The following is a 23667-nucleotide window of genomic DNA, read 5'->3' on the forward strand; positions in this document are numbered from 1 at the left end:
AAAAAAATATGTTTAATGCATAAAATAACCAGTCCTTTTTTTTTTTCTTTTTTTTTTTTCTTTTTTTTTTTTTCTTTTTTTTTTTTTAATACTTAAGGTGGAGTCAAACTTGAATTAGGTTTACTATTCCCACTTATACTAAGAGTGCTTGGAATTTGATTTGTTTTGGGAGTCCTATTCCCATTCAACTGGGAGTTGAACTGTTGACCAGATTCTTTAAAGAATCCTTATTGAACCAGAGTTGGGGCTACTACCCCAATTCAACTTGGAGTAGAATTATTCCGAATAGTTTCTATATATTAAGGGAAATGATTTTTCTACATTATATTATCATACATCAATCTTATACCGAGACACATAGAGTGTGTGACTTATGCATGTAGGTCTCATATACATGGGTTTCACATTTAATGTGTCTTGATATAAGATTTATGTAGATAATATGATATATAAATAACACATCCCATATATTAATTCCCTAGGCGGGTTTGTATAAAAGTTAAAGTTGCTTTAGTTTTTCTAGAGTTTTCTTTATAAAGAGTTTTGTTGTTGAAAATGAAAGTTTCTCATTCATAAATAATAATAATAATAAAAAAACCCACTTTAACACTTAAAGGCCATATTGGCATTATCATGGGCCTCATAAACCACTTTTCCATCCACCACCATTTTTTAATAATTCTTTTTGTCATTTTTAAGAATATCTTTCGTTATTGAAAGAAACATTTAACTTTGGACATTACACCAACATATAGAAGTGGAGCCTCGTTTGTTAATATTTTTAAAAGGCTGATATTTATTTTTTATTTTTAAAATTTTTTTGATGTGATATAAATGTAAAAGCATTTTCACATTGAATTCTTCAAAATTTCTCTAAATTTAACTTTAAAAGTATACTTTAGTTGATTTAGTTTAGCCACTCTTCAAAATTACTAAACATCAAACTCTCTAAATATTTATCTACTTTAACTAAATATTCAATTTTATTGATAAAATCAACTTTTGAACTCTTTGCACTAAATATTTACTTTAGTTGAGAGGAAAGAATAAAAAATATGAAAGAAAAAGAACATTAAAAAAAAAAATCTTTAGCTTTCACTTTTGGACTCTTTGCATTTAGAAAGCATTACCTACAAAAGTTAAATTTAACATTAAGTAGAGAGTTTGTTAAATGGTGTATTTTGTAAGTTTTATTAAAATTGTAGAGAAAAGTTAGAGGTAAAAAATTCGAGAAATGCTGGAGGTACCAAATATTTTACCAAAAAATGGGTACCAAGATAATATGGAGCTTATTTATTGGTACCCATAGCATTTCTTTTTATTAATTGTTTTGATCATCTCCAATTAATTGAATAAGCTTCACTTCATCTTGGTACCTATCTGTTGGTAAAAAATTTGGTACCTCTAGCATTTTTAAAAAGGGTTAACTTCACAGAAGGGTATCGAACTATCCGCGATTCCACAGAAGGGTACTAAACTATCAATTCTCTCGAACCCGGGGTTTTAAATATCAAAATGAGTCCCATAAGGGCATTCCGTCTGTTCTCGGTGTCAAAACGTGACGGAATTGGTACCACGTGACTTCCACGTGACTTTTTCAATGCGTTTGGTCTTCTTTGCCCCTGACTTCAACGGATACAATTTCGAACTTATTTGGCAAGTCGATCATATTATCCGATTTTTCCCCAAATTGCTTTGCAAGTCTCCGAAAACCCTAGAGATCCCAATCCGTACTCGTGCGCTAAGAACCCTAACCGTGCTGTTACACTGTGGCTTGTTTCGACAGTATACACAAGAATCAAGCATCAAAGGCTGATTTTGACTAAAGGTAATGAACTTTTTTGCTCTTTCTTTTTCAGTGTAAATGAATATTTATTTAGTCATATTCGTTTATTTACGGATTACTTGTTTTTTTTTCCGAAGTGCTGGGCGTTATTTGGAGTTTAGGGACACTTTTCCCGTTGTTTAGGGTATAGGTTGTTACGGGACCATGTGTTTGGTCATCGGCAATATCTGGGTCTTATTGAAGTTGCCGAGATGGTGTATTTGATATATTTTTTGGGTTGTGGGTCCTATTTTGTTTGGGTTTGTGGTCCCATTTGTTCCTGTCATTATCTTGTTTCAGGTTTGTTGTTCTCTTTTTTGTGGTTTGTGGTCCCATTTCGGGTTTGTTGCTTAGGGTTGCAGACAAGATCGATTTTTTAAACACTATTTGTTGTGGTTAATGGGTCTTGATGTGTTTGCCATTATGGGGTGACTTTTGTTTTGGTTTGCTGGCTGATGCCTTTATTATTCATGTTGTATCCAGAATTGCATTGCTTTACTCTGCTTGTGGACCCAATGCCTTTACTATTTTTTTTTTGTTTTTGTCTGCTTACTAGGACGTGTCATTGTTTTGTCTATTTGTCTATTTGTAGGACACGTAATGTATCCAGACTCCATAATCTTTGAGGTGCACCATGATGGCCGATTTAATAGGGAGCATAGGGTCACATATGTTGGTGGAGATATATCACATTACCCTGACCCATATGATAGAGACGAGTTGTCTTTTATTGAGATAGAGAGGGTAGTTAGGACTTATGGGTATGGTCCTGGTGACCTAATTTACTATAATCTACCTACCAAGAGTCTAGATGAAGGGCTACGACTTATTTCTTCTGACCATGATGTCATTCAAATGGTGGAACACCATAGGGAACATGGAATTGTAGAGTTATATTTGGTTTCCTTTGGTGTAGTAGATGTAGAAGTAGAAGTACACGGAGAAGAGGGTGTTGATGATGAGGAAGAGGAAGACGAATATGAGAGAGTGTCTGAAGAAAGAAGTGACCCATTATGGGATCAGGTTCTAAGTGATGACTCTGATGCTTATGATTTACATGGAGATGCAGAGGTGGGTTTAGAACATGATGATGTTCGTGTAGATGAAGGGTTTGGACTACAACCAGAAGATGTTGTGGATCAAGAGGTTGGAGTAGAAGCAGCAGTTGGTCAAGCAGAAGAGGGTGAGGGTGAGGGTGAGGGTTATTCAGATATTTTTGGTAGTGATGAACTGAACTCACCTAGTGCTAGTGATGAAGAGGGTGTGGCTGAGGCTGAGTCTTCAAGACGGCCCTGTGTCACCAAGAGGGTTCCATTTAGTAAGGATGATTTGGAAGATCCGAATTTGCAGCGAAGTAACACTTTTCGGGATGTCTATGAGTTTAGAAAAGCCATTAAGGAGGCCTCTGTATTGAAAGGGAAGGACTTGACTTACCAAAAGAATTCAAGGAGTAAATACATTGCAGTGTGTGCAGACAAGAATTGTAAGTACAGAGTTTATGGGAGGCAGTTGAAAGATGAGTCCACGTTCATGCTAATTTCAATTAGGCCTAGACATACATGCCCTAGGAGGTACAAGAATCACTTGATCACTTCGAACTAGGTTGCCGAGGGGTGCATGGACTGTTTTAGGGATCAGCCGAACATGCCTATAGATGTCCTGAAGAAAAAGGTGAAAAAGAAGTGGAATGTTGAACTCCACGACAGTTCCTTGTATAGGGCTAGGAAGAAGGCACAACAGACAATTTATGGAAAGTTGGGTGAGCAATACTATCGATTATGGGACTATTGTGCAGCAGTTAGAAGCACAAATGTTGGGAGTTGTGTAATTCTGATGGTTGAGAGACCTATGCCCGAAGTGCCTTGTAGATTCCAGAGGATGTACATGTCATTGGCAGCCATGAAAGATGGATTCAGAGATGGGTGTAGGCCCATCATAGGGCTTGATGCATGTTTCTTAAAGGGAGTTTACAAGGGACAGTTAATGGTAGCTATTGGAAGGGATGCCAATGATAACATGTACCCAATAGCTATAGCTGTGGTGGAGGCAGAGACTAAGGACAGCTGGACATGGTTTCTCGAGGCCTTATTATCATATCTTGGCCCTAGGGGTCCACATGGGTGGACTTTCATTTCAGATAGACAAAAGGTAAATATTTTCATATATCTTATTTTTATGATCTACATATCTTCTATGTGATTTGATAGAGATATTGTTTTCATGTGTGCAGGGATTGGTACCAAGCCTAAATGAGGTGTGTCCTCATGCTGAACATCGAACATGTGTGCGGCACTTATATGCCAATTTCAAAGACGATGGTCATAGGGGGGTGTTATTGAAGGACATGCTGTGGAGAGCTGCTTCATCTTACACACAAACTGGATTCTATGCTACAATGGAGGAGCTCAAGGGCCTAAACCCTAAAGCACACGAGTACCTAGAAAAGGTTGACCCTAGCACCTGGTGTAGAGGATGGTTCAACACAAGTACAAAGTGTGACCTTCTGCACAACAACTTGGCTGAGTGCTTCAATAGTTGGATCCTCAAGTTTCGGGATAAGACCATCCTAACAATGTTGGAAGGAATCATGGGCAACTTAATGAGAAGGTACCAAAGAAAGAGAGATGCTATAAGGGCCATGGAGGGGAATTTGGGGCCAAAAATTAAAGAGAAGTTGGAGATAGAGGAAGATGAGGCCAGCCATTGTACACCAATATTTGCTGGTGATGGTTTGTTTGAGATTGAATGCAAGGGCAGGAAGTATGTGGTCAATTTGTGCCAGAGAACATGTGGGTGTAGAAAATGGGATGTCTCTGGCATTCCATGTTGTCATGCCATCTCGGCAATATGGCATGGTGGAGGCAACCCAGAGGATTATTTGAGTCATTACTTTGGAAAGGAGATGTACTTAAAGGCATATGCACCCATCATTTACCCTGTACCAAGTGAGGAGCAATGGGTTAGGACAAATCAACCGAAGGTTGAACCACCTAAGTCAAGAACAACTATAGGTAGACCTAAGAAAGTTTAGAAATAGAGGTGCTGATGAACCAATGTGGGATGTGCAAGGGTGGCAAGAAGAACCAATGTGGGATGTGCAAGAAATATGGTCACAATACAAGAACATGCACTGTGAGGATGAGGCATGATGAAAGACAACAACGTAGGAGAACTTTTTACAGAGAACATGCTGTAGATACTGACTGCAATTTTGACAGGGTAATGTTTCTTCTTTGTGATTATTTAGCATGCATTTAGTACCTAAAGGCATATGTTTCTTCATAGTGTGAGTTTTATATGTTTGAGTTGTTTTGTGAACATAATTGATACACATTATGTTTTGTGATGGTTTCTGACATTGGATGTGTTCTTTTTAGATTGGTGAGTCATCCAGTGCACCTGCTGTGGGCCATTCCAGTGCACCAACATCTAGTGCCCCATCTACTGCCCCATCTACTGACAACCCTACTGTACCAACAAGGGGTCGGGGTCGAAAAAGGGTAAGAGCAAGAGGAGAGAGTACAAGCATTACATCTACTGCACCAAGTAGGGGTGAGAAGAGCACTAGAGGAGCGGGTGCAAGCACAAGATATACTAGGAAGAAGGTTAGTACCAGTTTGGCAACTAGAAGCAAAGTTGGTGGAAGATTGAGAGCACATCCTACACAAACTAACCCAAACACTCGAGGAAAGGTGATGGTTGACCTCACTGGGAACCCTTCTGGACCACCCATGGTTTCAGGAGGTGGACCTGCATGCTCATGGGGTCCTCCCAGGGTTGCAGGTGGCATTACTTTCAGACCAATTCCCCCTGACTTTGACATAAATAAGGCAAAAGCAACAGGTTCTGACATTCCTCCACCTGTAGGCAAAAAGGATAAAGGGAAGAAGAAAATTTGGCAAGTCTGACCGGATATGTGTTGTACATTTTGGAAGGGCATGGACAACATGGTTACATTTTGCTGGTGATGTGAATTTTTGGATATGTGTATTTTTGGATTTCTGTTATGTATTTTGGAAGGGTATTGATGTATTTTGATGTTATTTGACTTTTGTGTTATTTTTGGATTTCTACAGAGAACATGCTGCAGATACTGACTGCAATTTTGATGTTATTTGAGTAATTAGGAACTGTTATGTATTGGTTTGTTTTTTTGAAGTGTTTTGATGTCATTTGACTTTTGTGTAATGGTTGGAGGAATTTGTTTGGTTTGTGATTGGATAGAGATATTGCTTTTCTATTCAGGTTTTTTATACCAACAGGTTTACAGGAACACATTTCGTACCATTTTCAAACCAAATGGTTTATGATGCCATTTTGGTATTGTCTATTACTACCTTAATTTGTTGGTACCAATTTTGGACCAAAAACAACAATTGGTAACAAATGGTACCAACAAGTTTACAGGGACATACCAAATTGGTCATTTACAAGTTCTTTGGACATACCAATCTGTGATTGGGACATACCAATCTGTGAACTTCTTCTTAACAAATATAACAATTGAATGGCCAATAACATCCATCCAATTTTGGACCCAAAACGACAATTGATAACAAATTGTAGTAATAAGTTTTCAAAGACATAGCAATTGATATCACCCATCAACAACAATATTTCAAAATAACAACTACAATACACTTATAAAGGGAAATTCATAATCTGGCTAACAATTACAAACCAGTTACCACCATTGAACACAATCCGACCAACACTCACAATTAGGTCTAGGCATTACACCATATCAAAAAAGTTTCATGCCAACATCATCCTAGATGCATTGCACTGGCTGTGAGATTGAGGATATACAAGCAACAACACGAATATCACCCATGAACAAACTAAGGCAAATTTGTACTTCCTCTCTACTGATCGAAGCTTCATCTTCTGTCTCTCTAGTTTAGACTTGTATTTCTCAGCTTCTTCCCTGCATTTATCAGCTTCATATAAAGTAAAAAATAATTGATGTGATATAAAAAAATTAAAGAAAAAAAATTGTTAAAAAATTATTGATGTGATATAAAAAGTAAAATATTTTGAAGTTGACTTATTCAGAATAAAAATGACCAATTACTTCAAGAAAAATCATAACTAGGACTAGAAGTTAAAGTCAAAAGTAATGATATACATCGTCCATCACCCTCTCTTCCTCTAAAGCCTTGTATAAGCCGTGGGGGCTGTGTGATCCTAGTTGCCCAATTCTCAACAGTTATCCCCCCCTCCAATTCCCTTGTCCAACTTGGCTAGTTTGATAACGCGAATTTTTGTGTTTAATGAACGTTGGAATCGGTGCTGACCCTTGAATTTTTTTACTGTTACTTCTCTTAAATGCACCGACGTGGGGATTGTCAACCAACGATTTGTTGCAGCTTTTTAAGATTCTTACGCGCGCACTTCTTAAAATTTTGGGTTGGCGGTTGCATATCTCTTATGTCTTTTAAAAGTGTACCCTTTAGTGGCGTTGGATCTCCGGCTGGGTGCTCACGGTGGCGGCGCGTGTCCTACACGCGTCGTCATTCCGAGGAAGTCTGCCTCTCTGCTTCACTGCTGGGGATTTTTTTTTTTTTTTTTTTCGGGTTTTCTGTATTTGTGTTGTGTATTCCCCTTGTTTCTATATACAGTCTGTTTATGTTTGGCTCAAAATTTATTAGAATTTTTATTGTAGAGGGCTTAAATGTAATTATAGTGAGATTTGTGATTCTGCCTAGGCAGCTGTTTTTTAAGTCAAATCCTTCTGACTTAGAATATAAGGGGGTATGTCCCTCATTTCTCAACTTGTATGCCTTCGAACTTTTCAGTATTAATGGTTAGCACATGCTATTCCGTTAAAAAAAAAAAAAGTGTACTCTTTAGGCCATTTCCATCTTTTCACGTCTAGGACTTATATATGTTGTCTTTCTTTTCTTTGTCACATTTCATCAGAATCTGCCATTTTTGAGCCATTGTGGATCAACTTCATTTCGTCGGTTTGGTCCCACATGACTGTAAATTCTCTTTCTTTTTCCAATTTTTAAAACCTTCAATAACAAACAAGACTCATCATGCTTGTTTTCCAGTATTTAGTTTGAATTGATACAATATAAGCATGTTCTCCACAACTACAATTATATATTCCATACAATTAAAATATGCAAGAAAAAATATATATATATATATACACACTCGTAAACAATTATAAAAAAGAACAATCTAAATATAAAAAACAATTAATTTAAAAGAACAATCCAAATGTAAAAGCTTAATCAATGTAAAAATTTAATTACACACCTATAACTTTTTAAGAAAGAGTAGGAAAAAATTGATTTGAATTGTTGAAGATTTAAAGTAAGAAGAAATACTGTAAGAAAAAATCACAAATCGCAAATTCTTCTGGTTCTTTGATTTTTCTAATAGCACTTAGTGTTACGACCTACGGATTTGCAAATTAGTAAAGTCATCTTCAACCTTCTCCAACCTAATTACCATAACGCTTCAAATATTTAATAGAAAAAAAATTACGATGTGGCGAGTTGTGAATTCCAGTCCTCTTGAAGAAGATTAGCCCCTAATAAGTGATTAGGGTAGACATCTAGGGCATCCGAAAGAACTCTACGAAATATAAGAATAATTTTTTGGAGGTGAGGGGAGCATTTGACCTATCTCAACCCCTTCCTCCACACCTACTTGGCTGCCAAGCTATCTTGAGGAACTGGTAGCTTTCTTTTTGTCCCTTTTTTTTTTTTTTTTTTTTTTTTTTGAGGGGAATTGGAATGTTATTGATTATCTGAAATAAGTTGCTCAGCATTTACAATTGCCAATACACAGTTGGGATAAAAGTCAACCCCGACCTTGTTTAATTGCTTAGAAATAGCAAGTTTTGCAAGATGATGTGCAGCTCTGTTCCCCACTATCCATACATGACTCACATCCCACGAACGAAAACCCTTCAGAAAATCTTTAGTATCCAGAATAAGACTCCAAATTTACCCATTCCCCCATCACCTCTGCCCAACGCCAACACAACCTCCTTAGCGTCACCTTCCAATGTAAATGATGGAAACCCCATGTATCTTCCAAATTCTGCCCCAAGCCGAGCACCAAAAGCTTCAGCAATAGTTGGGTCTAAGAGGTACTTTTGAACATAACACATAGTAGCTCGCACCGTGCCCGTATGATTTCAGGCGATGATACCCAGGCCCGGCTCTACCTTATAAAAAATTGGGCGATCGCCTAAGGCCCCCATGATTAAAGAATATTATATATATATTTGAAGGCTTAATTATAGCAATTAAAAAGGCATTAATATCATTTAATTCTCTAATGTTCAATTATTGAAATAAGTCTTAAAAAATTGATAGTATTAAATAAGAGAGTCAAATAATACTAAAGACATTCTTAAATAAAACTCATTTTTCAACTTTAAATGTTCTATTATTGGAAATAATGGAGAAAATGAAAATAGTAATAATATTCAATATGTTGTGAGTAGAGTTTTTTGGGCCTCATGATGAGCATTGAACAACCAAAATTTTAATTAGAATTTTAAATGACAACAATAAATTCTAATCTCAACTGCCAATTAAATCATTTACGAAAGACATGGATCGCTTTAACATTAAATGCTAATAATATATAATTTATTCAAAACGTTCAAAAGATAGAAATTATGCAACACAAGTACTCTAATGTTCAAAATAAAACGAGGAAAAATAAATAAATGCTAAGAAGATGAAAAGTTTTTAAAATATTTTATGCAATTCAATTATAAACTCTTATCTTTATAAGTTTTCATTGTTTTCTCTTTATTTTCCTATTCAATTCTTATTCAAATTTAAATTATTATTTTCTTATACACTTTTATTGTTTTCTAACAACACTCTATTCAAGGCATTAAAATCATTTCATAGCTAACCAATGACATGAAAAAGTTTAATTACCAAAAACTCAATCAATCACTTGCATTGTTTACCAAAATGAAATGTTTAGAAAAACTTAATATATAATTTTGCATTTCAAAAAGAAAAAAAAATAAATTTTAAATAAAAATATTAAAATAAATATAATTTAATTAATATTTAAAAATAAAGAAGATGCTTCACTAACATGTTACTTTTTAGACTAAAAAAATGTATTTGTCGGTCGCGGATACCCAACCAATCACTTCTAAGTCAACGGCAGCGTCACATGGTTTGACGCAAAATGCTGTGATTCTCAATCTGTCCCTACAGCTGTCCTTTATCAAGAACGATTCGTATAGGGTAGCTGAGCTCATGTTCACGTGGACACGTGAAAAAGACAGACATTTATGGAATGAGTTATTCTAGAATCATATTTTTAGTACTAGGCCATTATTGGCAATATCATGGGCCTCCTATTATTACGCCTATATGTGTGGTTTTTATTTGTATTTTAAATAACTAATTAATTTAATATATTAAATTTAAAAAATTTATTACAATTCAATTATTATTATTATTATTATTTTTGATAAATCATATCTAGAAGGATAGCAACTGGCCAATTGTTGACCAAAAACGTGAGAAGGCACATCACCCAATGCCTCTCAGTCTTCAGTCCCCACCCCCAGCGTTCTTCCTTCTTCGAAACTTCCTGAACGTCCCCTGTAGTTAAGTTCCCCCGTACCTATTCGGACCAACGCTCTCAAGTCTCGATGATTCTTAATAATCGGAATTTCAGCAAATTATTTATTTATAATAACCGGTTTTATATGTAATATGCCGTAGTGGAATTCCGTCGGAGACTAGGACAGAGCCGACTGCCCCTGTCAGTAATCTAATCAGTTTCAGTTCCATATTTCTGTTCTACATCTGAGAGTTCTCACTTCTCAGTTAAACCTAATTGCTTCTCCCGGAGAAACCGATAGATATCTGAGGTTCTTCAACTTTAAACCTTTTCTTTTCCTTTTCCTTTTGATATTAGCATGTTCACAACTATGTTATAGATATATGTATCCTATTCTTTGATCTGGTGGTTTGATACTTTAAATAGTTATGAATCCTACTTTTTCTGGGTTGCCGGATGTCAATAACGATGTCTTGCTCGATGATGACCATGCCGTTTCACCCAATTCCAATCAATACCCAGATCTTTTAAACGACTACGAATTCAATTTTCCCTCCCCGGACCTTATCTTCCTTGAAAGTTCATTGCTTTCACCTGACCTGGGTCACACTGATTTCGCTCCACCCATAACTGTGGCCCCAGCAGCAGAGCCATATGCTCCGTCAGCTGGCAATAGCATGAGCACACCGTCTGTGGGTACGAGTCCGGGGGGAGACTTGTCCTCGGACGACAGCGAGTTCTCAGAAACGGTTCTCAAGTACATAAGCCAGATGCTTTTGGAAGAGAACATAGAGGACAAGCCCTGCCTGTTTTACGATCCTTTGGGTCTCCAAGTCACCGAGAAATCCTTTTATGATGCTCTCGGTCAGAAATACCCTCCTTCCTCCAATCTACACCAAGAAGAACCAACCTATATCAATCTCAACTTGGGGAGCCCTGATGATGTTTTTTCTGCAAGCAGTGGTGGTGATTATGGTGTTAGTAGGATTTCTAGCACTAGAAATAGCACTGATCGACAGTGGGTCAGTGATGTTTTCCAGCCCAATTTGCAGCCCGCCAATGGATCACAGTTTTTAGCCAATCAGTCGAACGGCGTGACTAACATCGGTGATGGCATGGAGCTTTTGGCTCAGAACATTTTTACTGATAGTGAATCTGTGTTGCAATTTAGGAAAGGGTTAGAGGAAGCTAGTAAGTTCCTTCCCAGGGGCAATCAGTTAGTTATTGATTTGGGGACTAGCATGGTATCACCAGAGTTGAAGGGAGAGGATCAAAAGGTGGAACTCAAGGGGGAGAAGGGTGAGAGAGAGATTTCACCGGATGGGTTGAGGGGAAGGAAGAATCATGAGAGGGAAGATGAAGATGTAGATGTAGAAGAAGGGAGGAGTAATAAGCAGTCTGCGGTTTATGTGGAAGAGAGTGAATTAACAGAAATGTTTGATAAGGTGTTGCTTTCCACCGAAGCACTTTCTCTGGTATGCGGTAACAATGACAATGAACCCGTGCAGAATAAAGCAAGCAAGGCCTCACAGCCAAATGGGCAGCCGCAAGGAGGTAATGGTGGGAAGAGTCGTGCTATGAAACAAGGCAAAATGAAGGAAATGGTTGACTTGAGGACACTTTTGATTCTATGTGCACAAGCTGTCTCAGCAGGTGACAATAGAACTGCAAATGAGTTACTGAATCAGATTAGGCAGCACTCTTCCCCTTATGGTGAAGGGTCTCAGAGGTTGGCCCATTTCTTTGCTAATGGCCTTGAGGCACGCTTGGCTGGCACTGGCACTGGCACTGGCACTGGAACTCAAATTTTCTATAGTTCCTTAATTTCCAAAAGGATCTCAGCTTCTGAAATATTGAAAGCTTACAAAGTTTATCTTTTAGCCGCGCCTTTCAGGAGGACCTCACTATTCTTTGCTACCAAAATGATTAATAAAGTAGCAGAGAAAGCAACGAGTCTTCATATTATAGACTTCGGTATCGAATATGGTTTCCATTGGCCACTTCTGATCCATAAGCTCTCAAAAAGAGCTGGAGGACCTCCCAAGCTACGTATTACAGGGATAGAGTTTCCCCAACCTGGATTCCGTCCAACAGAGCGTAATGAGGAGACTGGACATCGATTGGCTAAGTATTGTAAGCGGTTTAATGTTCCTTTTGAGTACCATGCTCTAGCATCGCAAAACTGGGAGACCATCCAAATTGAAGACCTCAAGATTGATAGGAATGAGTCGATTGCTGTGAACTGTATATGCCGGTTTAAGAACCTACTTGATGAAACAGTTGAAGGGACCAGTCCACGGAATGCGGTTTTGAATTTAATCAGGAGGATAAATCCCGATATTTTTGTCCATTCTATTGTTAATGGAGCCTACAATCCCCCTTCTTTGTCACACGGTTCCGAGAAGCACTCTTCCACTTCTCTGCACTGTATGACATATTTGATGTTAATTTACCCCGTAAAAACCAAGAGAGGTTGATGTTTGAGAGAGAGATCCTTGGGAGGGATGCTATGAATGTTGTAGCATGTGAGGGCTTGGAGAGGGTTGAGAGGCCTGAGACTTACAAGCAGTGACAGCTCCGGACTATAAGGGCTGGTTTCAGGCAGCTCCCATTGGACCAAGAGATGATGACCTTGTTTAGGTCTAAGATGAAGGAATGGTACCACAAGGATTTTGTGCTCGATGAAGACAACCGCTGGTTGCTTCAAGGGTGGAAGGGCCGGATTGTCTATGCTTCCTCTTGCTGGGTGCCGGCGGCATAGGAATCTTGTACACCGAGTTCTTGAGAAGCTTGTGGCAAGGATGGTTTAGGAAATTTGCCGAGGATTATCCTATGTAAATTAATTTTCTTTTGTTTTTATGATTTTATCACTTTGTTTGGTACATGCGCGTGTATGTATAAACATGACCATGTAATATGTATGCCTGAAATATAAGCTTAATTGTCGCTTTAGTTATCTTAATTTGATGTTAACATGCAACTACTTGACTTTAAAAATAAAAAATAAAAATAAAAAATAAAAAATAACATGCAACTACTTGTCCACTGCTACTGTTTCAAGATAAGGAATCCTACCGGTAGATATAAGAGACTTGTAACGAGACCCTAAAGAGATTTACACCCATTTATTATTGGTTAACATGACTTGTTTTAAGTGTTTTTTTTTATATCAATTTGTATAAAATAAGTATAATAAATAAATACAAAAAATAAAATTACTATGACTCTCAAGTGTTCTAAACAAATATGCACCCATTTTAAAGCAACTTTTGAGCAATTGGTAGTGTTCAATGTATTACTACTAGTGGGGAGAAAAGATGAAAGTGACTATTGGTAATCGTTCATCGATTTTGTAATCTTCTTTCTAAATTTTAAAAATTTTCATTTAGTATATCTAACTTTCAATGAAAATTTTTTGTATTTTCATCAATCCGTTAAGATTTAACAGAAAATTACTAAAATACTCTTTTATTTTACTTTTCACTTAAAAAAACTTTTAATTATAATTTAAGAATAATTTTATAAAGTATATAAGGGTATAAGGGTCATTTTACCAATCGACCATTTTATTTAATTTTCAAAACCTAACGAAAAGAATAAGATTACAAAAATATTAAAAATTCAAGAGAATAAGATAAAATTTCCCCCTTTTTTTTTTAAAAAAAAAAAAATTAACTAAGCGTAATAACTTGATGTTAAAGTTGAACATAAACAAATGGTGGATTAGTTTAGTTCCCTTCCCCACGTGCGTTAATTACTTTTAGGCCTCCCTTGACGAATCACTGCAAGATAAGTCAATGTAAGACGGTCCAATCAGAAGCATGCAATCCAATCGCTTCCCCGCCGTTGATTTCGTAAAAGAAATCTATAGAAAACATAAATGAATTAATGATAATAATATAAAGGCATCACATTCACTTTAGCAAATTAGCACTAGAGGCCATATTAGCATGAGAAATGATCCTTACACTCATTTCTCACAACAGCTCCACAACAAGTTGACGTGGTTGGTAATATTTTATTATTATTTTGTTTTGTTTTCATTTCTTTTTGTAAAAAAATAATAAAATATTATCAGTCACGTCAGATTGTTGTGGGGCTGTTGTGAGAAATGAGTGTATGGATCATTTCTCTTATTATAATTATAATTATTTGTTAATTTTATGAATATCTTAGGTTATTGAAGAATATATGTAATGATGCATTTGTTTAATACGTTTTTTTTTTTTTTTTTTAAGCTATTTATCTTTGGTATGACTTGCCTGATTAACGAAATCTGTTAATTTGATGGATGAAAATATTTTTTAAAGATTGATTTGTAATTATAATTATTACCAAAATCTTCTATGAACTGTTTGAACCACAAAAAATAATTTGTAATTTAAGTTAATTTTAAAGATTAAAGGTACAATTATCTCAAAAAAAAAATAATAATAATAATAAAAAATAAATGCATGTTATAATCCAAGGCAGTCGTTTGATTTGATTAAATTTATTATAGCAAAGCCAACTAATTCATAATAAAACCGAATTAAAAGCTAACTAATCTTGAAACTTTCTCCTCAAGATTGACGTAACAGGGACAAAAGAAAGGCTTGGCTCCCAAGCTATCACGATTCACGAGGAACCGGTGGCTTCCAAGGTCACCGGCGGCGTCAGATATATATAGTAGTTTGACCATGTTGATTGTCGAAGCATCAAATCAAAATGCTGTCACTATCTCAATAATCTGTGTCCCTACAAGCGTTCTGCGTTTGTCCATGATGTTCGTGGGGATTGTGGACCCACCACGTAGTCAAATGCTCGTGTCATTGACCGGCCTAGATTCCCTATCCTGAGCCGACAGCTTTGAAGAAACTTTGAAGGTGTACAATTTGATAGTTGATACGAGTAATAGTACGTATCATTTATTAGTTTTTTTTTTTTTTTTTTTTTTTTAAATTGATGTGACTTTTAAAATTATTATTGAATTTATAATAGATTATTATTGAATTTTGATCCAATGGTGTTTTTAAGAGCCACATCAATTTTAGAGGATAAAATGAGAACAAAGAGATGATATGTAGTATTACTCCGTTGATATTAAGAGCGATTCAGATAGAGTGGCTCATGTTCACATAGACACGACAGATTGAATAGTTTGTCAAACGATTGTGCACAATTAGTATTTTTATTTGATCTAAATAACAAATCGTTGAACGTGATATCAAAATTAATTCAAAAATTTTTATAATTGATTTAATTTACAAATTATTCCCTCAAGTCAAATTTCATTACAAATTTTATTAAATTTAATTAGGCACCACGTCAGCGTTAATAAGATAACACATGTAAACCTTAATAAAAAAAATATTAAATATATAAATATGTAAAACTTCAAAAATCATTTAAAAAAAAAATGATAAGAGAAAAGGGGTGACGGCCAATTGGACAGCCACCCACAGCCAATGGGGATGTCCACCCGCCACCCCCAGCCTCTGAGGTGGCAGCACGACTACTCCCGCCCCTAAGGGTGGTCGCGCCACCTCCGGCCACCTAGGGTTGGTATGTGGCCACCCCCGGCAGCCACATCTTTTCTCTTTTGATCTTTTTTATTATTATTAAGATCGATACGTCATACGTGTCCATTTTATTGACGCTGACGTGGCGCCTAACAAAATCTGTTAATTTTTTTAACGGAATTTAATTCGAGGGAGCGATTTATAAATTAGGCTAACCATAAGGATCTCCAAATTAATTTTGATAACACATGTAGCGATTTGTAATTTAGGTCAACCATGGGGACCAATGGTGCAATTTTTCATATTAAAAAATGTATATAATAAAAAAAATGTGATAAACATAAATGTCAATCTAATAAACTGAAATTAAAAAAAAAAATATCTATTCCAATTCAATTTATGTTAAGAAAAATTGGTCACAATTTTTTTTCTTTTGAGAAAAATTATATTTAGTTCTTAAATTTTCTTTTGATTTGAATTTAGTCTTTCGATTTCTAATTTCAAGAATAAGATTTTTAGATTTTGCCTAGGTTTCAAATAAATATTTCAATCACTTTACCGTCAAAGTTAATGATTTGTCATTTAACACATTTTGGCTGCTGAATTAATTTGTTGTCACAAATTTTGAATAATTAGAAGGATTGCAATTAAGAGTAAATAGCCAATTGTTGGGCGCCTTTTTTCTAAAAGTTTCAAATATTGGAAGCAAAACATGCATAATATGATTATGAGATTGGGATATTGATGATCAAAGTGGGCTTTTTTTCTTCTTTTTTTTGGGTTACACTATAGCATATAGTGTTGTGATACCAATTTCATATATAACTCACCATTGAAAATTGATTTATATATAAATAATTAGAATTGCACTTGAGCCATATAAAATAACACACGCCCCCATCTCTCTCCCGAGATTGACGCGGGTGGATCTCGCCATCTTGTCAGGTCATGGTTGGCGGTGATCGATGGTTGGAGACGGTTGTTTCACGGCTGGGGAGACTCCTGTGACGATGCATGCTGTTCACGCGCCGCCTCTAGTGGTGGTGTGAATTCTTCCAACGTTGAGGGTAGTGTTAGTGTTTCTTGTTTGTGTTTGTTTGTGTATTCCCTTGTTGTCTATGTGTTTCATAGTGTCTTTGTAATGCACAAATATTTACTGGACTTATTTGTAGAGTGAAGCTTTAAGGGTGTTCATGTAATATTTGTGTATTGTTTAGACAACTGTTTTGTCAGATTTGTTTCTGACTTTGGAAGTAGGAGTGTCTTGTACCACTCATTTTGTCTCTGTAATGCCTCGTGGCTTTTAGCGAGGAATGGAGCACATGCTTTTTTGTTAAAAAAAACAAAAAAAAACACACGCCCCACTCTCTTTCTCTCGTTAGCCATTTTGTTCAGCTAGGTTGCCTCTCCAACCCGACCAGCTATCATACTAGATCACTTTCTCCTATGTCAATGATGGAGGCCCAAAGCAACAAAAACTCCAACCCTATCTTTTTTTTTTTTTTTCACCAACCCAATCTGAAGTAACATTCTCGTATTTCTTTATTTTCTAAAGTATCCTATGCCTACGGTTTAGTTGGAGAGAAAGTCAAAAAAGCATACTCATGTCTTTCTTTTATATAATTTTTTTATTTTTAATAAAAAAATTAGTCATTGAATTAACATTTATAAAATAATATATATAAAAAAAACTAAATACTAATTTAATGGCTAATTTTTTATTTTTTTTAAAAAAATATATTAAAGAAGAACAAGAATATGCTAAATAACAGTTCTCGAAACGAATGATAAAGTGGCTGAGGACTTGAAGTCGATCTATTTTGGCTTGTTGAGTTTTATTTTTGGATGGGAAATGACTAAATCCAAGAACTCTGATCCCTTGAACGCTGAACTTTGAGTACCACCGTAATGGGGGCGAGAAACGTGGGTTTACTCCTTAGTTCTCAGGTTTTTGGTGTTTGTTTCTAGAGTTGGATTTATTTATTTATTATTGTTATTATTTTTTTCTAAGAATGACTTGACACTAATCGCTAACATGGCATTGATATTGGGTTCTGACAAACCTGATCTATGCATTAACGTGTTAAATGAGACACACGTGAGAGATAGCCAACCGTGACAAAGGGACAAATTTAAAATTTGAGTAAAATTTAAAGATTTCATTCTTAAAAATACAAACTTAAAGGGTAAATTCGAATCGATGAAAGCCCAAATATTTTTATTTTTTGGTCATTTCTAAGAATATCTTTGCTTATTGAAATAAACATTTAACATTAAGCATTACGGAATATATAGAAATGTAGAGTCTCACGAGTACTTATTTAATAGAGCTTTTTTAGACAGAAAAAAAGTAAAATATTAACGAATAATTTCAAATACAAAACACCTCAGCATTATTTTTATCTTAATATCACATTAAAAAATTACATTTTTTTTTAAAAAATAAAAAATAAAAAAAATCATCTAACAAATTTTACTCAATGAATCAATGTGTTTGGTAGACATTTGAGTTGTGGGGGGTTTTTTTTTTTTTTTTAAAAAAAATAGTAATAAAAAGTGATTGATATGATATAAAGTAAAAAATAATACGTAGTTAAAAAGTAATTGATGTGATATAAAAAAATTGAAAAAAAAATTGTTAAAAAGTTATTGATGTTATATAAAAAGTAAAATATTTGAAGTTAACTTATTCAGAATAAAAATGACCAATTACTTCAAGAAAAATCATAACTAGGACTAGAAGTTAAAGTCAAAAGTAATGTTATACATCGTCCATCACCCTCTCTTCCTCTAAGGGTTTGTTTGGGTTTGCGATTTCAAAAAGTGCGATTTAAAATCACGATTTTAGAATATGCGATTTGAAAAAAGTGATTTTTAAAAACGCAGGTAAGCGTTTGGCAAAATCGCAGTTTAGTATTTAAAATCGCAAATTAGCCTTTAAAATTTTGCGTTTTAAAAAAAGCACCATCTTACCTGCGATTTGAAAAAGCAGATTTTATGTGTTTTCAAATCGTAATTTTTAAAAACGCAGTTCTCAAACGATCTATGTTCTGCGATTTGGTTTAAAATCGCACTTATTGTCTATGAAATCGCAATCCCAAACGCACCCTAAAGCCTTGTATAAGCCGTGTGGGCTGTGTGATCTTAGTTGCCCAATTCTCAACAGTTATCCCCCCCACCCCCCTCCCCCCTCCCCCCTCCAATTCCCTTGTCCAACTTGGCTAGTTTGATAACACGAATTTTTGTGTTTAATGAACGCTGGAATCGGTGCTGACCCTTGAATTTTTTTAATGTTACTTTTCTTAAATGCACCAACGTGGGGATTGTCAGCTAACGATTTGTTGCAGCTTTTTAAGATTCTTACGTGCGCACTTTTTAAAATTTTGGGTTGGCGGTTGCATATCTCTTATGTCTTTTAAAAGTGTACCCTTTAGTGGTGTCGGATCTCCGGCTGGGTGCCCACGGTGGCGGCGTGTGTCCTACACTCGCCGTCATTCCGGGGAAGTCTGCCTCTCTGCTTCACTGTCGGCGATATTTTTTTTTTGGGTTTTCTGCATTTGTGTTGTGTATTCTCCTTGTTTCTATATTCAGTCTGCCTATGTTTGGCTCAAATTTTATTAGAATTTTTATTGTAGAGGGCTTAAATGTAATTATAGTGAAATTTGTGATTCTGCCTAGGCAGCTATTTTTTAAGTCAGATCCTTCTGACTTATTAAAAAAAATTGTTAATAAGGATTTTTTTTTAAATATATATATATATTTGAAGGCTTAATTATAGCAATTAAAAAGGCATTAATATCATTTAATTCTCCAACATTCCATTATTGAAATAAGTCTTAAAAATTGATAATATTAAATAAGAGAGTCAAATAATATTAAAGACATTCTTAAATAAAACATATTTTCCAACTTTAAATGTTCTATTATTATAAATAATGGAGATAATGAAAATAGTAATAATATTCAATATGTTGTGAGTAGAGTTTTTTGGGCCTTGTGATAAGCATTGAACAGCCAAAATTCAATCAGAATTTGAATGACAACAATAAATTCTGATCTCAACTGCCAATTAAATCATTTGCAAAAGACACGGATCACTTTAACATTCAATACCAATAATATATAATTTATTCCAAACGTTAAAAAGATAGAAATTATGCTACACAAGTACTCCAACGTTCAAAATAAAACGAGGAAAAATAAATAAATGCTAAGAAGATGAAAAGTTTTTAAAATATTTTATGCAATTCAATTATAAACTCCTATCTTTATAAATTTTTATTGTTTTCTCTTTATTTCCCTATTCAAATCTTTTTCAAATTTGAATTATTATCTTCTCATACACTTTTATTATTTTCTAACAACACACTATTCAATGCATTAAAATCATTCTATAGCTAACCAATGACAAAAAAAAAAAAAAAAGGTTTAGTTATCAAAAATTCAATCAATCACTTGCATTAGTCACCAAAATGAAATGTTTGGAAAAACTTAATCCATAATTTTGCATCCCAAAAAGTAAGAAAAATAATTTTTAAATAAATATATAATATTAATATTAAAATAAATATTATTTAACTAATATTTAAAAATAAAGAAGATGCTTCACTAACTCGTTACTTTTTAGACTTAAAAATGTATCACTAACGCCTATATGTGTGATTTTTATATGTATTTTAAATAATTAATTAATTTAATATATTAAATTTTAAAAATTTATTCCAATTCAATTATTATTTTTTGATAAATCATATTCAGATGGATAGCAACTGGCCAATTGTTGACCAAAAACGTGAGAAGGCACATCACCCAACGCCTCTCAGTCTTCACTCTTCAGTCTCCACCCCCAGCGTTCTTCCTTATTCGGACCAACGCTCTCAAGTCTCGATGATTCTTAATAATATTTTAATACTTATTATTTTATTTAATTATAATAATCGGGATTTCAGCAACTTTAGGATTAAAGTACTGCAAACTACTCCAGATGAATGTTGTTATGTTTTATATATGTATGCCGTCGCGGAATTCCGTCGGAGACTCGGACAGAGCCGACTGCCCCTATCAGCAATCTCATCAGTTTCAGTTCCATATTTCTGTTCCACATCTGAGAGTTCTCACTTCTCAGTTAAACCTGTTTGCTTCTCCCGGAGAAACCGATAGATATATGAGGTTCTTCAACTTTAAACCTTTTCTTTTCTTTTTGGGAAAAATATAATTTAGCCCCCCAAACTACCATCGATTCTCCGGATGACACTCCATACTGCCAAAGCTTGAATTTCGGCCCCTCAAACTACTAACTACTTGTTTTTTAGCCCCCTCCGTTAGTTTGTGCCGTCTGAATGGATGGAAAGTGCTCTTTTAGCTAAAATGGCTCTATCCCTACACCTTGAAATTCCGAAACTAATTAACCCTTTGAAATTCTCGCCTCCTCGTTCACTCTCTAAACACGTTTGACGTCCTCATTTCAGCACCTCCCAACTTCGGCATGAAGCTCGTCGGCCGTGCACATGGAAGGCTCGTCAGTCTTATCATGGCCAAAGAGCTCAAGAGGCTCCAGTCCCACCCGGTCTGCCTCGACCAGTTCATCCGGTCCCACGTGTCCCGCTTGCTCATGTCTGATCTTGTCGCTGTTCTCGCCAAGTTACAGAGACAAGAACAGGTCTTCCTCTGCATGAAGGTTCGTCATTTCTTTTCTCATTTTGTTTGTGTTGTCAGAAAATGTTGGAAAAAGAAAAAAAGAAAAAGAAAGATACACATATATATATATATATATATATATATATATATAAAATGGGTCTATTGGGGTCTCCAGAAAGTTGAGGGAAATAAAATTTCCTGGTCTTTGGTGGAGTTGAAGTCTTTCCTCTGTTTTAGGAAGCTAAAACAGAGTGTAACAGAGCCTATTGGATATGCCATGCCTTTCATGCTCTTTGGTGGAGTTGTAGTCTTTCCTGCAGGTTATGTATAGTGTTTCTTACCTTCAACTGTATTGGATATGAAATGCCTTTCATACTATGTACAACGATATGTTGCTGCTTGCCTTGCATAATCTCTATTCTCGTGAGGATCTTTCTTAGAATAGAGGAGCTACCCCAGAATCTATACATGCTCTGCCGACGTGCAAGTTCAAGTTGAAGAAAAATAGGAACGTTGAGGATCAGGAAATCAACTCGGGTGTGAATGAAGGTGGGGGTATTGGCTGCATGAACAGAAAAGGAACGTGCCATGTCAGGAGAATATGCGGCGAGTTTGATATTAGGTTATTGAGGCATCTGAACTCGTGTTCTTGAAATTCAACTACCGACTAGTTGAATTTGGATTAAAAGTAGCTTCCACGAGAAACTCAGGTTATGTTAATCCATGCATGGGAGAGTCATGGTAAAAGAATGTCATGGAAAGAATTTTCTTCTTTACCTTGGAAAGAAATCTTGTGCTGCCTTATCTTTTGGTAAGAGACCCATGTATTTTGAAAATGGGCTAAAGACGGTGGATGGGGAGGACCCAATCCATGGTAACCTTCCAATCCAGCACTCACCTCTGATAACTATAGCTGTAACTAGCTAGCAACTCAATGCATAATTTAGGGGACTTTAACCATCCAAATTAAACTTCTCCAATTATCAAAGGTGAATATAAATTGGTCACATCTCCATTTACATCACATGGTAAACAATGAAGACGGACCCGTATGAACAAAAACACACTCAGATAGTACAGTACAGCCATTGTGGGGGCAGTGATATTGAGACGACAACCTTGTATTTTGAACAATCGGAGTAGTTTTACATGGAAAACAATGGTTTCTCAAGCCTTTCATTTTCAGACTTGTCATCCAAACTAATCACCAGCTTGGAAATATCCAATTTTGTTTGATTATTCCCTCCAAAATCAAACACAAATGCTCTACTCTTGCACTGTACTAGGCATGGACTGTGCAGCACTCCCATCGACCTTGACTTGCTCAGCCTCACCGTTGGCATTTTCACTGTCACCCCCGTCGGCTTCCTCCGAGCTAACAAACCCGATTAGCGCCAATACTTGAATCGGACCCCACTTTTGTTTCGCTAAAATAACCAACTGATTTTGACCTTACCATTCGATCACCAACAGACGAACCAAAAGCTTCATGATCACTCCCATATTCTGCACCCGGAACACTGCGTCCTATAACACGTGTTTTGCTCGATCACAGGCTTCCTACTCCAATCCTTTTTCAACCTGGGGTTGAAATGCAGAATCTTAGGTGGGTATTCCCCATCCACCGTCTTCAGCCTCTGCAACTCAACCAAGCATTTGGCCGTGATAGAAAATAGCTTCTGTTTTCACAAACCAAAAGTCATTTTTTGCCCACTTTTCATGACTCTGTTCACCTCTGTTTTACAACATGAAAACAGAGGTGAAATACAGTGACGATGTTAATAGAAGAATTGGAGGCTTAAGTTAACTTTCATGTAGATAACTAGAGAGGGCGACTCAGTTCAAAGAATGCTATTTATAGTAAGAGTTCACCTTCAAAGCAGCCAAGTTCTTCGAGACGGGGTGAAAAGTTGCTGCATGTTAGGCCTTGGAAACTTCAATGGCGATGAGCTTCTTTCATGGTGCCTCAAAAGACCCTTCATCGAAAGGCTACCGCCGTCTTCATCAACATTGGTCACTCTCGAAACCACTGAAGCATTCGCTGGGATGGAGAACTTGGGCGGCCATGGCAATCCAATTGGCAACAAAGTGCCGCGTGGCCTTCCTGCTCCCCTCTCTTCGCCACGCCTTGATGCTTCCGTC

General features: G+C 35.9%; 1 protein-coding gene and 1 pseudogene across 1 annotated transcript; both read left to right on the plus strand.

Annotated features, from left to right (window-relative positions):
* The first annotated feature begins 3787 nt into the window (after positions 1-3787).
* Positions 3788-5006, plus strand: LOC133876637 (uncharacterized). Its single transcript, XM_062314883.1, has 2 exons — positions 3788-3973; positions 4056-5006. Exons 1-2 carry the CDS (start codon positions 3809-3811, stop codon positions 4854-4856), a joined length of 966 nt encoding a protein of 321 aa, XP_062170867.1. The 5' UTR covers positions 3788-3808; the 3' UTR covers positions 4857-5006.
* A 5457-nt stretch (positions 5007-10463) lies between these two features.
* LOC133878306 (scarecrow-like protein 34) lies at positions 10464-13336 on the plus strand (annotated as a pseudogene).
* Positions 13337-23667: the final 10331 nt, after the last annotated feature.

This window comes from Alnus glutinosa, chromosome 9, assembly GCF_958979055.1.
Source record: "Alnus glutinosa chromosome 9, dhAlnGlut1.1, whole genome shotgun sequence".
Taxonomy (NCBI): Eukaryota; Viridiplantae; Streptophyta; class Magnoliopsida; order Fagales; family Betulaceae; genus Alnus; species Alnus glutinosa.